Genomic DNA, 14,936 nt, shown 5'->3' on the forward strand with positions numbered 1-14,936 from the left:
GTTCAGCCCGGTTTCATTAATATTAAAATAATTTTAATGCATCTTACTTCAACGTGAAACTCTCCTCGGAATCACACTACAATGAACCATTTCCATAAATAAACCCCAGAACGCGTCGGTTCAACTCGGGCCAGACGGATACCGCTGGCTTCGGCATGGTTTCATAATTTTTCCTTGTACAACTGCCTCGGAAACTTTGGCATTGGACGTACCGTGAAGCAGAGCAGCAGAGCCCGTTCCATGTGAAGTGGCTAAGGGCGCTGACTGCCAAAGGACACTCCGGAGCACGCCCGAGTCACACAGACACCCCATTGAATCTGCGGCTCTGCGCACTGAACCATAAACATTGATGCACCTTCTATGTTTCTGATATGGCCTGAGGCCATGTATGGCTGACAGTGACCCCACCGTAGGGAACACACCCTGGTCGAGAGGGTTTTTTTGTCGGCATAAAAGGATGTCTAGCCAAACGTCAACAAAGCCGCACGGGGCCTGGGCTACGCACCGTAACGCCGTGCATGCATTTTTATGTGATCAAATAGCTTTAATATTTAATTTCCGTACGTGACTTTCGAAAATGGCCAACCCCGGTGGCACTGCCGACCCCCGTGGGTTTCATGCAAGCTGTGGGTAATTTTCAGGAAGTGAAATATTCGGTTTGTATGTCGCAAACTACTATTTCATTGAACCATCAATTTTTACTCGGCCTCGGGTTCGGGTTTGAGCCCGTGAAACCCGACCACTAGCATTTGCTTGATGACAAATGGTGATGAACTTGCTTCGTCTACTGCCTTTACTGACCAGGCAAGTGAGTTCGCTGCAGATAGTGCTGATGACTGTACGGCACACAGTTTGAAAGTTTCGGTTTTTTTGTCAGAGCACTAGGACTAGGCTCATGGCCTTCCAGTTGACTTCTGGTTAGTGGAGAGTTAGGCTTGGATTTGTGCGATGCGATGGAATGTCCGGCATTTGCCGTCCGGAACCCAGTGAGGATGAACTTATTCAACGAATTATAACTTCACCGTACGTGTGGGTCCATTTTATGCTATGCGAACAGCTACACTGATGACATTTTTTCGCTTTTGAACTTGAGCGGAGTCATGTGGAAAATTCTGTTTTAGGAAAAATTCGGATATTAAAAATATGAAAATGATTAAAACGTAGGCAATGCTGCTAAAAACTCCAACTAAAACAAAAGCAAATCCCCTCTTTTTCAATTCTGATTCCAAATATATTATTCTTGTAGGTACTATTGTTTCACATGACATTAGCTCCGAAAATCTCATAACAGTGTTGCTTTACGGCCAACGGTGGCCCCGATCGACAACGACTATCACCGATGTGCCGGCCAGCTTCATTTGAAATAATTGTGTTTAAACACACATCGCGAAATGTGGTCAAAACCGGCTCAAATCCTAGTCACCGATGCATCCGAAGCATGATCCAATTTTAATGCTCATTACCGGCGAGCAAATAAGTGGGCCGCAAGGGCCCCTCCGGTAAGCCATTTAGGGAAAGTTCAAGTGTTACTGGGCGCGCAGTGCGCAAAATGATGGGTTTATAAAATTAAACATCACATTAGTGTGTGTGTGTGTGTTCAATCAATTCTGGTTCAAATGGTCCGGAGGTGACACAAAAACCCCGACATCGGATGGCAATTACGGGGCATAATGCAGCAGAGTTGCGGGTTGGCTACCGTTGGTTTCCCCATTAGTGTTAGTGGAGACCCCTCATGCGTTGGATGGACTGGCCAGTTGAAGTAAGCAAACAAAACGACTATTGTGTGTGCCCTCACTGTACCTAATAGTATTGTTTCCCATCCGGCGTTTGCAGGACATTCATAATTGGAGATTCGAAGGTAATTAAACAACCCCAAGAGCTGCTTGTGCAAAGTATCGGCATTTTGGGATGGAGTTGCATCGAACTTGCGTCAGATTGAAGCCACCATTGCCAGTTGGGCATAGGCTGCCCAATTTATGATTTTTTAAATAAATTTTATGCCACCATTCGGTGGTAGTTAAAATATTTGAAACATTCCAAATGGAATCCCAATTGGAGCCTGGAATTAATAGCCCTGGAAGTCGAATTGAAAATTATTTAACGCTTAAAGTATTCAATAAGATATGGCACGAAACTGTAAGCTCATTAATTGATACTTGTAGCCCATGTGCGATTGTGTGTGCTTTTACTTTAATGAAAATTGATTGATCAGCGAGCACCGACCCGGCCCATGGCTGTAACACGGGAATTATTTCGATGCAGAAGGCGAAGCGACCTCAGCTAACAGACAATAATTCAATTTAAAACCGATCAAAACAGATTCATCGTCGGTCCTTCCAATTCGGACTCATTGTTACCCTTTAGAGCCTTTTTTGGATTTTATATCAATATTTTATGGAAATTAATTCTCAAATTATGCTCTAAATTAAATTTAAATCATTTTTATCCATAAATTGTCAAAGCCGACAATAAAGTTGTGAAAGTATTGCGTAACTGTTGTTCTTTAATGAACACAGAACAGCTACCGTAAAATAAGTTTAAATAACGTTTAAGCTTTTCAACAATGAATGGGTTCAAAAACCCGTTCCTCGGTCTATAATGCTATCAAAAATGAAATATTTCCCCCCAAAAAAAGGATCTTTCTACTCTTCACCTAAACGCGATGATTGAAGGTGTGATTTAATTAAATCAACTTCATATTTTGATGCTTGTTCAACTGTTTGTGGAAGTCGATCAGGTGTAAATCTGATTTCCGGTTTGTTTTGATAGAGAGCCCAACCGAGGCTAGAAATGGCGGTACGTATCACCGTATTGTGGCCACCATTCAAAAATGGTGGCTTCCTCCCTTCATTCAACGGCGGCGCTGTGGTTCCTCAATCAACCATCTGTCATTCACCGATGGCGCCGCATGATAAAAACCAGGCAAAAGAGCGCAATCCGTTTCCGGGTAACTAGATTGGTTTGGGGAACCTACACTCGCACACACACACACACACACACCTACCTGCGACACGTTTTGTTCCCGTTTTGTGGCCCGATAGTCCGACTTTTTGCCAATTCAAAAGAAAACATTCTGCCATATGTATTATGCTGGCGTCCAAGGTCACCCGCCGTGGGTACGGGCTGCCGGGAGTTTGGTGTCGAGTAAATCACTTCCGCACACACACACACGTCAAGCGGAAGGACACACGGACAGGGAACAAAGAGGGCCGAGTGGCAACACGCAACCACACAGGCCACGGGTGGGTTGACCAGCCGGGTGGCGCAGGACTCCACCCCGGCATCGCCGGCAGCCCTTTCGTGACCGAATGATTGGCATGTACACTTTACCTCCCCCCCCCCCGAGGGGACGGCGTTGGGGACGCGTGGTAAGTGGGAAAAGAGCATAATTTACTTCTACGTTTCCGTCGCGAGCATATCCGTTCGTCATCGTTCCGTGGCATCCGTGGTTCGATTACGCTGCCGCGGGGGGAACTGCGTGGTGGTGGTGCGCTGCAAAAAGTACCCAAGATTAAAATTCACTTCCTTCACCCACGTCGTCGTGGATGCCCGCGCACCCACCCCCCCGTGACCCCTTTCGCCAGGCGGATGGCAGCCTCTTTCTGGTGTTCGCTCGCGCGAGCTACGATCGATCGCGCCAAGGTGTGTTCCGGTGACTCACAAGGACACGCCGTGGCGGGGGCCGTAGGATCGGGTGAATGTTGAGCGAAATGACGCACATTTTTTTCCAGCTCCCCGCTGCGCGCCAACCACGCGTTTGCGTTCTCCTTGGGAGCCACTTCGATGGCTTTCGCGTGGCACCGCGTGGCACCTTTCGTGAATGCCAGCGCCCACCACACGAACCACCCACCGGAAACCCATCACCTGTCAAATGTCATGAAGCCGACACCATCGCACACACACACGGGCGCACGCGTGAGAGACGGTGGCGACACTATCGGCGGCGGCGGCTCCTGACGTAAATGCGAAGTTTATCAATTGAGAAATTTGTCGGTGATTTGTATTAATCAGAACCGTTATGCCATGCGATTTACCCGGGTGGGCCACGTGGCTGTCGGTTTGTGTGGCAACTGTCAACGGCGCCGTCAAGTGAAGGAAAATGAAAGTGAACCCCCCGTCGGCCGGGCTCGCGATCCGCGGCGGCTCACGGTGCGGCCAAGTTTGAAAAATGACGATGGTGCCGTGGCGTGCTGACTTTTTGCCGGTCCTTTCCATGGAAAGGACCTGATCGGCACCGTACGGAGCACACGTGTGGCCACGTCTGGTGGGCGTATTGACGGCATGTGGCATGCCACGCACGCATGGCTGCATCCTTTAAGGAACGCGCCACTCGCGATGGTCGGGTCGCGACGCGGTCGCGGTTCGGGGATTGATTGATGGATGGAAAAACTGTTTTTCTTTGCACATTTTCTCCAACCCGCAGCCCATCGAGCCATACCGCGGCGTGCTGAACATTATTCATTATAAAACAATTCCGCACGCACACATACGTACGTGCCCGTCTCGCGGGTTGTTGTGCAAATTCCAGGGAACTTCTTGGGGTTCTTGGCAACCCCGAAAACGAGGGAAAATGCCGCATTCGCCGAATCCTCCGGGGCCGCAACAAAGAAATGATAAAATCAATCGCAGAATTCAATTATGTCTGCTTATCATGACGCCCATGTCCCCGTGATAGGCTTGGCTCCTTCTCGGCTCTGGTGAAATATTACGAAATCATGCGGCCACCATTATGCTCTCTCTGGTTCCGGGGCTCCGGAGCGTTCGTTGCGAGAGAATTGCGAGTCGAACCTCACGCCAAGAAAACAACTGGAAAACCTTCCTTCCCCCCCCGGGGGCGGCTAATCAATCTTGATAAAATTTTAATTGACTTGCCGCTGCCGCCGAAGTTATCAGATTGATCTTCGACAGTAAGTGGAGACCGCACTTCGCAGCACGGCGGCCTTCAGGAATTCATCAATCACAATGTGCAGCGTGTCACGGGCGTGACGAGATGGGACGAGGAAAGCGAACGGTAGCGACCGAACTTCGGAGCAAGATTACATTAATCCGCTTCCGTTTCGGTGGAAACATGATTCACAAATTGTTTTCCCGAGCACACAGCAAACAATGGCACTGGCACAATGGTTTAAAAGGATGTTCTTTGAAATCGTACAAATTCGTGAGTGAGCAGGCCAGAAAGGAGTGCCATTTTGTTAAATTATTTATCGGTTGATTGGATTGGATAAGATAAGGGGTTCGGCACAGACTTGGACAGAGTGACAGAGATACCTCGGATGCGTATGTGACGTTAGCCGAGTAGCTTCTTCAGATTGTTCCGCGAATCTACTCCGTAAGGGCCGTTGACCCTAGACAGGAATGATAATTAATGGTTGGAAAAAAAACTACTGGTTATTCGAAAAGTATGATAGGAAAAGAGGTTTTTTAAGGTAATTTACCAACCGATTCATTCAACTTGTATTTAACGCATTGAACATTTGTTAATGTTAATAAAATAATAACAACTGAAGCAAATAAAACGAAAAAAAGGAGACACATTCTACAAACAAAAGCATAGTTAATAGTACTGAAAAACGGTTTCTACTCAAGAAATATGCTGAAGTTCATCTATTTGTGTTTCTTAAAGGGTAAAGCGTAAAAATAACATTCTGCAACATGAACTAAGTAGCTGAGAGGGTTTTGTTTACAACCAATAAGCTAAGGTGAGTTAAAAATTAAGCTGGCTTGACCGGTGCTTGGTAGCAAATATTTAAACAATGGATTAAAAATCCTTTTGCAATGAGGCAAAAGGACGTCCTTTTTCCAGTGTCAGCTATTGGTCTGAAAATACACGAGCAATACTATTAAAAAATGTTGGTGAAAGCATGATTAACAAAACTGACTTCGAAACTTGAAACTAACGATCACTGAAAATCGTGTCGCAAAAATAGGCACCAGCAACAACGCTTCAGTGTGGGACCTAATAACCGAACACAAAACACTATTTTCTACTAACAAATGTCATTCCATTGGAGTGAAAAAGCGGGTTAGACTGTAACTAAACCTCCCCGGAGCTTACTTTCTGCCGGGGCGGGCACACATACGCGCACATACATCGCCATCGACACGGCTTGCTGACAGATTGTATTAACAGCTAAGTGCTCGATAAATTTGTTTGATGGCCGAGCGGCCCGGCAGTTATTGCTTCAGACGCAACATGAACCGATCGACGACGGCGCACGACTCGGCCCGAGTTATGTGAAATTAATTAACATCACATACAAACTGCACACACACACACACGAGGAGAGACAGGAGCATAGGTACCCGGAGCCGGTCACGATGTTACCGGGCGGCCGACCTTATTATAATCGCGGCCTCGCGGTGATAATAATTGTGTGATCATTATGAATATCAATCAACAGAATCCGTCCGGCTTGGCTCGGCGAATGGCACAGCGCGAACGGGCGGGGCGTCCCGGTCGGGGGACGGGTCGGGAAATTTTACGAAAACAGCGAAAATGCATCCGATGCAGCCTTTTCGGTCGATCGGTCGGTCGGTGGTTTGTATGTTTTCGTAATTGGACTGAAAATGGCATAATTATGTACCGCCCAGGTTCGGTTTGGGGTCAGCAGCAGGCGGGCGGGTGGGCCGGCCGCATCATTATTATCTGATTGACGGGAACAGAACGTGCCATTTTATCGAACGCGGCCGTTCGGTGGACCAGAATGTTGCTGCGGTGGCAGTTTCGATTTCTATATTATCACTCATCGCGGGGTACGATCGCGGACAGGTGAAGTGTGTTTGAGTTTAACATATTTCGAATGGCGATGGAGACGCATGGTGACGCGTAGCCCTGACGGGGACGATTTTTGTGATCGAACTGCTGACCCACCCAGAGCTGCCTTTGCGTGTGTCAATCGCACAACAAACAGTCACAATTGGTATTGAGTATTTTTTTTTACCGAGCATAAATCTCACAGCAAAACGAACCGCGCTTCGAATTAACTACTTTGCTAGTGGCCTCGGAGGCCTTGCCCTCAAAATGGCACGACTCGCTAGGCGTCGGGCTCGGTGCCTATGGTTGGTAGGTGCCAATCAACGACTTATTCTCGTTTCTTACTCAGGTGCAAATATGGTGCCGGTGAACGAAGTACTCTATTCTAAGACCGCTACGATTCGTGATGGATTCCTTGCTGTTGGGTCGGGTGCGTGGATGGGCTTTCGTTAATATCTTACTCATTACACGCCGGTGCCGGACCGGCCGTCCTCCATCACTGTTCGATCCTTCTTCGATCGATTGTTTCGCTTTCTTTCGCTTCTCTTTTTGTGTGTGTTTTCTTTTACATCATTCGTCTTGGACCATGGCTCGCGTACAAAAACATAACCTCCATTTTCCTATCGTAATTTACACTTCGACTACACTATTTACAATGTCACCGAGCACCGAGGACGGTGTGGGGCAAACACTCAGAACGCAAAAAACTGTCCATAATGCTTCTCCGTGCATCTCCGTCCGGTGCATTTGGACGACTGGCCTGGCCTGGGTTGTCTTACCTTTCCGGTCGTAATCGTTGGCACTACATGCAGATCGATCTGTGGTACACACGCGTACGCGAAGATTCACACAAGAAACACGCACACACACATCCGTGACAAGGCGGGAATTACAGTATCAGTGTCCGCGATTTGTGCAGCACTATTAGCAGCATGTTGAGGCAGATTAGCATAAACCGAAAGCGTAGCTTCAGCGCTAAACTGCTCAGCGCGCTCGCGTGGCACAGCAGGTCCTCGGGGAAGATCTCCAGGAACGGTAACCGCCGCCCGGTCAGTGGATCCGTGCAGGTGCTCTTCTTTGCTCGCTGTGAAGTAGAGAACGGAACCGGTGCATTAGTGACGCGTACGCTATCGGAATGGAACCGGAACTAATGGCAATCAGGTAAACAGTTAAGCCATCGTTTACAACATCACCCATCCTTCCCCGGTAACTTTAATCGGGTTGTTGAAATGCAAAGTCTGACGCTTGACTGAGCAACATCACCGGTTCTCGCATTGATAAGCCAGCAAAGGAACCGTTTAAGATTTGTGGCCCCCATTCATGCTTCAACCTTCGGTACCTTTTCACCAACCAAGCGCCCGGAACCCCAGGCCGTTGGGAGAATGTTGTATCTTCACAACACAAACAGCCGAATGAATGTGACATTTTGTCAAAAGTTTCGGTCAAAGTGACTGGAAAGTTAAACAGTGAAACACCTCGGGACCGGCCGGTCGGATCGCCCGGTACCTGGGCGCAGGACGACGATGGCGACATTAGCCCTGTTCGATGGCGACACGGCCCCGGGGTGGAACGGGGTTGACGACAACCCGGGGATAGAATATTCTATTTACCGAACTTCTCACTCTTGGCTTTCGGGCTCCTCGGGAGCCGGGCCGGGCTCGAGCGTAAGGCAAACAAACACACGGCGTGCAAACAGACTCCGTAGAAGCGCAGGAGCCGTACCTTTTCGACGCCGCCGCCGCCGATGACGACGATGGCGTCATTCTGTATGCTTGAAAAACTTTCAAAACGCTCTCCCACGTTCGGCCACCGGAAACCGGAGCGTTCGGCCGCGGCTCAGGGGACCGAAACGATGCCGTTGCGGCCAGTCCGGGTGCCGTGTGGCCGTGTGACCGGGAACTTTTCCATCGCATTGGACCTAAACAAGTTTAGCCATACTTTTGGGGCGGCCCAAAAGAGCAGCGCACCGGCAATGCCTTCTCACCACACACACACACACACACTCGAGCACCCCCGAGTCTCGGAGAACATATTCAAACACACTCGAGTCGGGTCGAGTGGAGCGGGTTCGGAAGATGTGACTAATTTTCCCGGACCGGAGACGGCGCTTCACAAGATTCAAAGGCGCCTTGGTTTCGGTGTTTCGATGTCAAAGTATCGCTCAAGTTGTGTGTGTGTGTGGAAATACCTTCGCAGCGCAAGAGCTCACCTAACGCTAACAAGGACGATGTCGTCGATGAGTTGACAAAGTGAGCTCCAACAAGTTTTTTAGTGCACTCCGGGCCGGGCCATTGATTCGGACATCTGTTGTGGGCGAAGCAAAAAGGTGCCATTGGAGAGTGCGATTGGATCAGCGTCAAGTTTTCCACTTTAATCCATTCTAAAATTCTTGAATTCCGTGCAACTTTGTGCTCCGCCAATGAATAATTTGATAGTAAGCTGATAATGCTTTACATGCAACCCGGGCAGTGTGCTGGGATTTGTCTGATGTTGGCTTCACCTGGCTCTGTGGTTTGAGAGGATGAATGATGCAACAATTCGTAATTTCGTTTGTATTGAGCCCTACATATTGACTACAATTTGTAAGGGTTATGAAATGACATGTAAGGACGGAGCTAAGGAGGTTTTTCTCATAACTCATAACCCGGTGCATTTTCAAGCAATGTGATTTATTTTACTCGGGAAAAGGTACAAGTCAATAAAAGAGGATTGAATTTGTTGTTGCATTAGTTACAGTACATTTGGCTTTGTTACTAATAATCTTATACCAGGCTGTAATAATCTTATACCAATAAGTGTTCAGCTTCAATAGCAGAGAAGTTTCATTTTAATCTTTCACTTCATTCGTTGTTTACAAGCCGTTTAGTATCAACGTGTCACAGTATTTTTTACAACGGAAAAAATCAGGTATTGTGCAGTGATTGAGTCTTTATATTTGGAAAGTTTAAAAGCAAAGGCAATTTACGAACGCATGTTAAAAGTGTATAAGGACTCTTCACCTTCAATTGATACAGTAGAAAGATGGGTTGCTGAAAAGCCTTGAAAGTAACGCACGTCAAGGACGTCCAAAAACAGTAGCAACACCAGAAATGATAGGAAAAATACAGGATATCGTATTGGAAAATTGACCAGTAACTGAAGAAGAATTACTAAACCGCTCGGTATCTTATTGGGCAATGGAATCAATATTTGGACTGAAGTAGTGGGTTTCAGAAACAAATCCTGTTTCTTCTGAACAATACACCGTGTCGGAAGAGCATTTTGACAATGGCAAACATCCATAAATTAAAGTTCGACTTTCATTTGTTTCCAGGCGTAAAAACAATGAATGCGTGGAAAGTGATTTTCATCAAATGGTGGGGTCATAACGGCTGTGGAAGCGTATTTTACAGCCCTTCCAAAATCTCACTTCAGGGATGGAATTCATAAATTGGAACTTTGGTCTGTTTGGAACAACTGTGTTGATGTTCAGGATACTCAATAATGAAGTGTATTTTAAACCATAAAATTGTGTTTTTCTTATCGAAGTTCAAAACATATTGAACAACCTAGAGTCGTGTTCGTGAAAGGCGCACCTAGAAGTATGCAATACACGTTTAGCCTGAATAGTTTACGTTCTGTTTGAGAATCTCTTGAGAATCCTATGAAGAATGTGACACTGAAACTATGAAAACTACTTCAAAAGAGTTCGCCACAGTTTGCGAGTATGTCAGCGATAAAGTAGCGCCCAAAATGTTCGAATAAATATTCAACTAGCCCTTTGAAAGAAGGGCTCACACGTTGCGGGCTACGATTTCACCGTTGCAACACGCAACGAAGAACCGCGTATATACCACAATTGCCGGGTAATTACAGTGAATTGCAACGGATATTGGCTGTGCAACCATCACCGACAGTCACTCACAGCAAATTAGACACACTCTCCGTCACTGTCACAACCCGGAAACGATGAATGCCATTATCACCGTGGAGCACTTTATTGCTTCCCTTAATTATGATGCAATTTTCCAGCACAATGTCCAATGTCGCCGGTCGCCGCCAGCGTGGCTGATGGCTGAAATCCTTATTATCGCGAAAAAATGAGCGCTGCCCACAACAGCGAAACAATATAACATAGTCAGAGTCTCATCACGGCGCGCCCGGCAAAGGAAAAGTTCCCGGGCAGCAAGCAGCATAATGATCCGAAAAGAGGCGAACGAGATGCGAAAAAAAATCGTGGCGATGGGAAGGACCCAGCATCATCACACTGGGCGAGCAGCATAAATTATTAATGTCGTTTCGTATTAATCAATGCCAGAATAAAAGGTTATTTATACTGTGCCGAACCGAAGCGGGAGGGAAAAAGTGTTGCTTGGCACCAGATTAGCTTTACATTCGTTGTTCGCTTCAGGACGGCAGGCAGGACGGAAGCGGGGACCCTAGGGACCCGGCCAGCCAGCCCGCCAGACCCAGAGCATAATCGCTACAAAGTGTGCCCGAAGTTTTTGTACCGCCCGCCCGGGGAAGTTGAGTGTTAGTTTTCCGGGGTGTTTCGCAGCGCAGCGTTTTTGTGTCCCCGTTTTTCGCTCTTCCTGCGGCCCGGGGATGCTAATGAAAACAGCGAGCGAGCACATCATATCGGGTGCTTCGACGGGAGAGCGCCAAAGAAGCTGCAGTTGATTGAAGCAGAAACGATGCGGTAATTAATCATGTCTCGTTGTCGCCTTTGTAAACAGTTTGATCATGAGCCGGTTTTGTTTGCTTTGCGTCGCAACACTTTGGCGTCGTTCGCGGAACCGGAAGATTGAGGTACATTATTTGGTGATTGAAACTCGTCCTATTTTTTTCGGGTAAGTACTAATGGCGCAATGAGTATTTATCAAACTGTCCCTCTATTTTTCCCTGACTTACCCGGATCATTTGTTTCATCTCGTCCTTCGATATAAGGTTGACTTGCGCCGTCTCGCGAAGCCATCGGCGTAGCCAGTGACCGAGCCACACCAAGCCACACTCGCACTGGAGCGGGTTGTTGGACACGTCGAGGCCCCCGATGACGCTGCGCGTCCCCACCGCATCCCAGGAGCTGGTGTTGGGGTAGAAACTGTCCGGGGCGAGCGCCGCCAGCAGGTTGTCCGACAGATCGATGCTCAACCGTGGGATGTACTTGAGGGCGTAGAAAACCCCCGGAGGCAGATCGTTCACCAGGGTGTTGTGGAGCCGCAGCTTCAACTCGTGATTCCGGGCGAGTCCCTCGAAGGCGTTGCTCGAAATCGACACCAGCCGGCGGCCGGTGATTTCCACCACGTTCAGTTTGGTGTTCGAGTGCATCCGCGACGTAAACAGCCCGTCTCCCAGATGCTCATCGTACACGGTGACGTACAGCTCCTGCAGACCGCGCAACTTCGAGATGAGATCACTGAAGTTGTGTTGCGCCCCGATCCGGAGCCGCTTCAGATTGTGCAGTTTGATGAACACGTCCGAGTTGGCGATTTTGATGTCCTCGATGAACAGTTCCTCCAGTCGGCGCGAGAGCGCAAAGTCGTGGAACGAAATCTTCCGGATCGGATTCCGCGACACGTCCAGCACACGCAACGACGCCGGCAGGTTGCGCAGCAAGTTCGAGATGTTGCTAATCTTGTTCTCCTCGATGCGCAGCTCGCGCAGCAGGTACAGTTCCTCCTGCGACTCGATCTCCTGCAGGTTGTTCTCGCCGACATCGAGCGATGCCAGCTGGGGCAACGCCAGGGTCGGCAGACGGTAGATGCCGGTCGCACGCAGGCTCAGCACACGCAACCGTGGCACGTTCACGAACAACTCCCGGAAGTTGACCGGCATCAGCTGGTTGTAGCTAAGATCGAGCACGGTCAGATTGTTGAGGTTGGCGAACGAGTTTTCCGTGACGGTCTTGATCAGATTGCCGGCCAGGCTGAGTTCCAGCAGAAACTGGGTGCTCGTGAACATGTACGGGTCCAGAAATTCGAGCAGATTGTTGTCGAACTGAATCGAGCGCAGCGTAAACCCGATATCGGCGAACGCGGTCGCCTGCCAGGTCGTGAACTGATTGTTGGACAGGTCCAGATACTCGATGCGCGTGTTCAGGAACGAATCGCGCGGGATCGTACGCAGCCGGTTGTTGTTGAGCTTGAGGAGACGCAATTTTTTCAACGGCGAAAACTGCTCGATCTGCAGACTCTCGATCCGGTTGTGGCTCAGATCAAACTCCTGCAGGTTGGCGAGCCCCGCGAAGCTACGACGTCGCAACGAGCTGATGTTGTTGTGGGCCAAGTTCAACACCTCCAGGATCTGCAGATCACCGAACGCATGGTTACCCAGCGCCGTTAGGTTGTTCCAGTTGAGATACAGGATACGCAGCGAAAAGGCCAACGCCCGGAAGGCGGCCGTTTCCTGTAGCTGATTGTGGCTAGCGTCCAGGGAGTAAACGTACAGCAGCGAGTTGACGTCCCCGTCGAGTAGCTCCATCGCGTTGCTGCTAATGTTCAGCCTCATCGGGGTGGTGGCGTTCGAGACCTGGCGGAACACCTTCAGTGACAGCACCGACAGCTCGTTGTGCATCAGATCGACACTCAGCAGACTGGGCAGAAAGCTGAACGCACCCTCGCTAACATTCTGCAGCCCATTGCAGGACATGTCCACGTACGTCAGGTACGGCAGATCGTGGAACGCATTCTTCTGGACCGCCCGGATTTTGTTCGACGACAGATTGATGATCTGAATCAACTCCAGACTGTCGAACGTGAGACTCGGCAGCTCCTCCAGGTGGTTGAACGACAAATCAATCTCGACCAGATTTCGGTGGACTTCCGAGCGGAACAGCGAGCGCGGGATGGCCACAATTCGGTTGAACGCCAGATTGATGTACGTCAGCTGCCCCAGGCTGGCCAGCGCATCGTCCGGCAGGGACTTTAGGTTGTTGTTGTCCAGCCCGAGCCACATTAGCTCCGTGAGCACGGAGAGCGCCTCGCCCGGGTACTCCTGCCGGTAGATGCCGAACGACAGTTCCAGGATCTTGAGCGTCGAGGACACGTTATCGAACACGTTCGGGTGCACGTGGTGGATGCCGTTGAAGCTGAGGCTAATTTCCTTGATCGTCTCGAGCCCACCGAACGCACCGTACCCGAGGCTGGTGATTTTGTTGTTGCGCAGCAACAACGTCTGCAGGTTGGCGCCCCACCCGCCGAAGGCGCCCTCCTCGATGTCGGTGATTTTGTTGTAGCCCATGTTCAGGTACGACAGCTCGGTGCAATTAATTAGTCCGTCCACCGGAATGGCGGTGAAATTGTTGCCACTCAACGACAGCACCTTCAGCGTGCCGGGAAGTAACCCGTGCGGCCCATCCGGAACGCTGCTCAGCTCGTTGGACGTCAGGTAGAGGTAGCGCAGCCGATTCAGACTGCCGATGGCCGCCGGCACCACCGTCAACCGGTTGCGCTCCAGGTCCAGGTATTCGAGGCTGTTCTCGAGCGTCGCGAAGGCGAACGCATCGACCGACTCGATGAAATTGAACGCCAGCACCATGTGCACGATGTTCAGGCCCTGGAACGAGTCGGCCGGTAGGTGGCGGATGAAGTTTTTATCGAAATTGATTGCCTTTATCCGCACACTGCCGTTGAACAGTTGCGGCGGCAGCTCCTCGACATGGTTCAGGCTCAGGTCCAGCTTCTCCAGCCGGATCCGCACGGGGACGGGCGGTTCCGGGCCCGGCCCACCGCCACCGCCGAGCTTCGCAATCAGATTGTCCCGCAGCGACAGGACGCGCAGATCGTGCAGGTGCTCCAGGAAGGCGGTCGGGAACTGGGTGAGTAGGTTCTTGGACAGATCGATCGTTACCAGTGACCTGGGGAACGTGTTCGGGCTGATGTGGGCGATCCGGTTCGAGCTGATGTCGAGCCAGACGAGCTTTTTCAGCTTCGCGAACGGCTTACTGCCTTGCTGCTGTTGCTGCTGCTGCGGCGGCTGTCCCGATGCACCCGTCCCCGTTTGCTGGGTGGCGGCCGAGAAGAGTTTCGCGTTTATCATCGAAGCCTGCGAGTTCGGAGCCGTGTGGTTCTGACGCTTCTCGTCGTGCGTGTAAAACGAGACCTCCGAGATGGAGTTGCCGGAAATGTGTAAACTGCGCAGCGAGTCCGCCAGCCCGCCCCAGTTGCCGTCCAGGTGGTGGATGTTGTTCCTGGGTGTGTGAGTG

General features: G+C 49.8%; 1 protein-coding gene across 1 annotated transcript in view; it reads right to left on the reverse strand.

Annotated features, from left to right (window-relative positions):
• Nucleotides 1–7,643: 7,643 nt before the first annotated feature.
• Nucleotides 7,644–14,936, reverse strand: part of LOC128273296 (chaoptin) — a 52,439-nt gene continuing 45,146 nt past the window's right edge. The window contains exons 4-5 of the mRNA XM_053011234.1: nt 11,645–14,921; nt 7,644–7,838 (exon numbers count right to left, since the gene is read on the reverse strand). Coding sequence (XP_052867194.1) covers nt 7,644–7,838; nt 11,645–14,921 — 3,472 coding nt within the window. The remainder of the gene's footprint in view (nt 7,839–11,644; nt 14,922–14,936) is intronic.

The sequence above is a fragment of the Anopheles cruzii genome, chromosome 3 (genome assembly GCF_943734635.1).
Source record: "Anopheles cruzii chromosome 3, idAnoCruzAS_RS32_06, whole genome shotgun sequence".
Classification (NCBI taxonomy): Eukaryota; Metazoa; Arthropoda; class Insecta; order Diptera; family Culicidae; genus Anopheles; species Anopheles cruzii.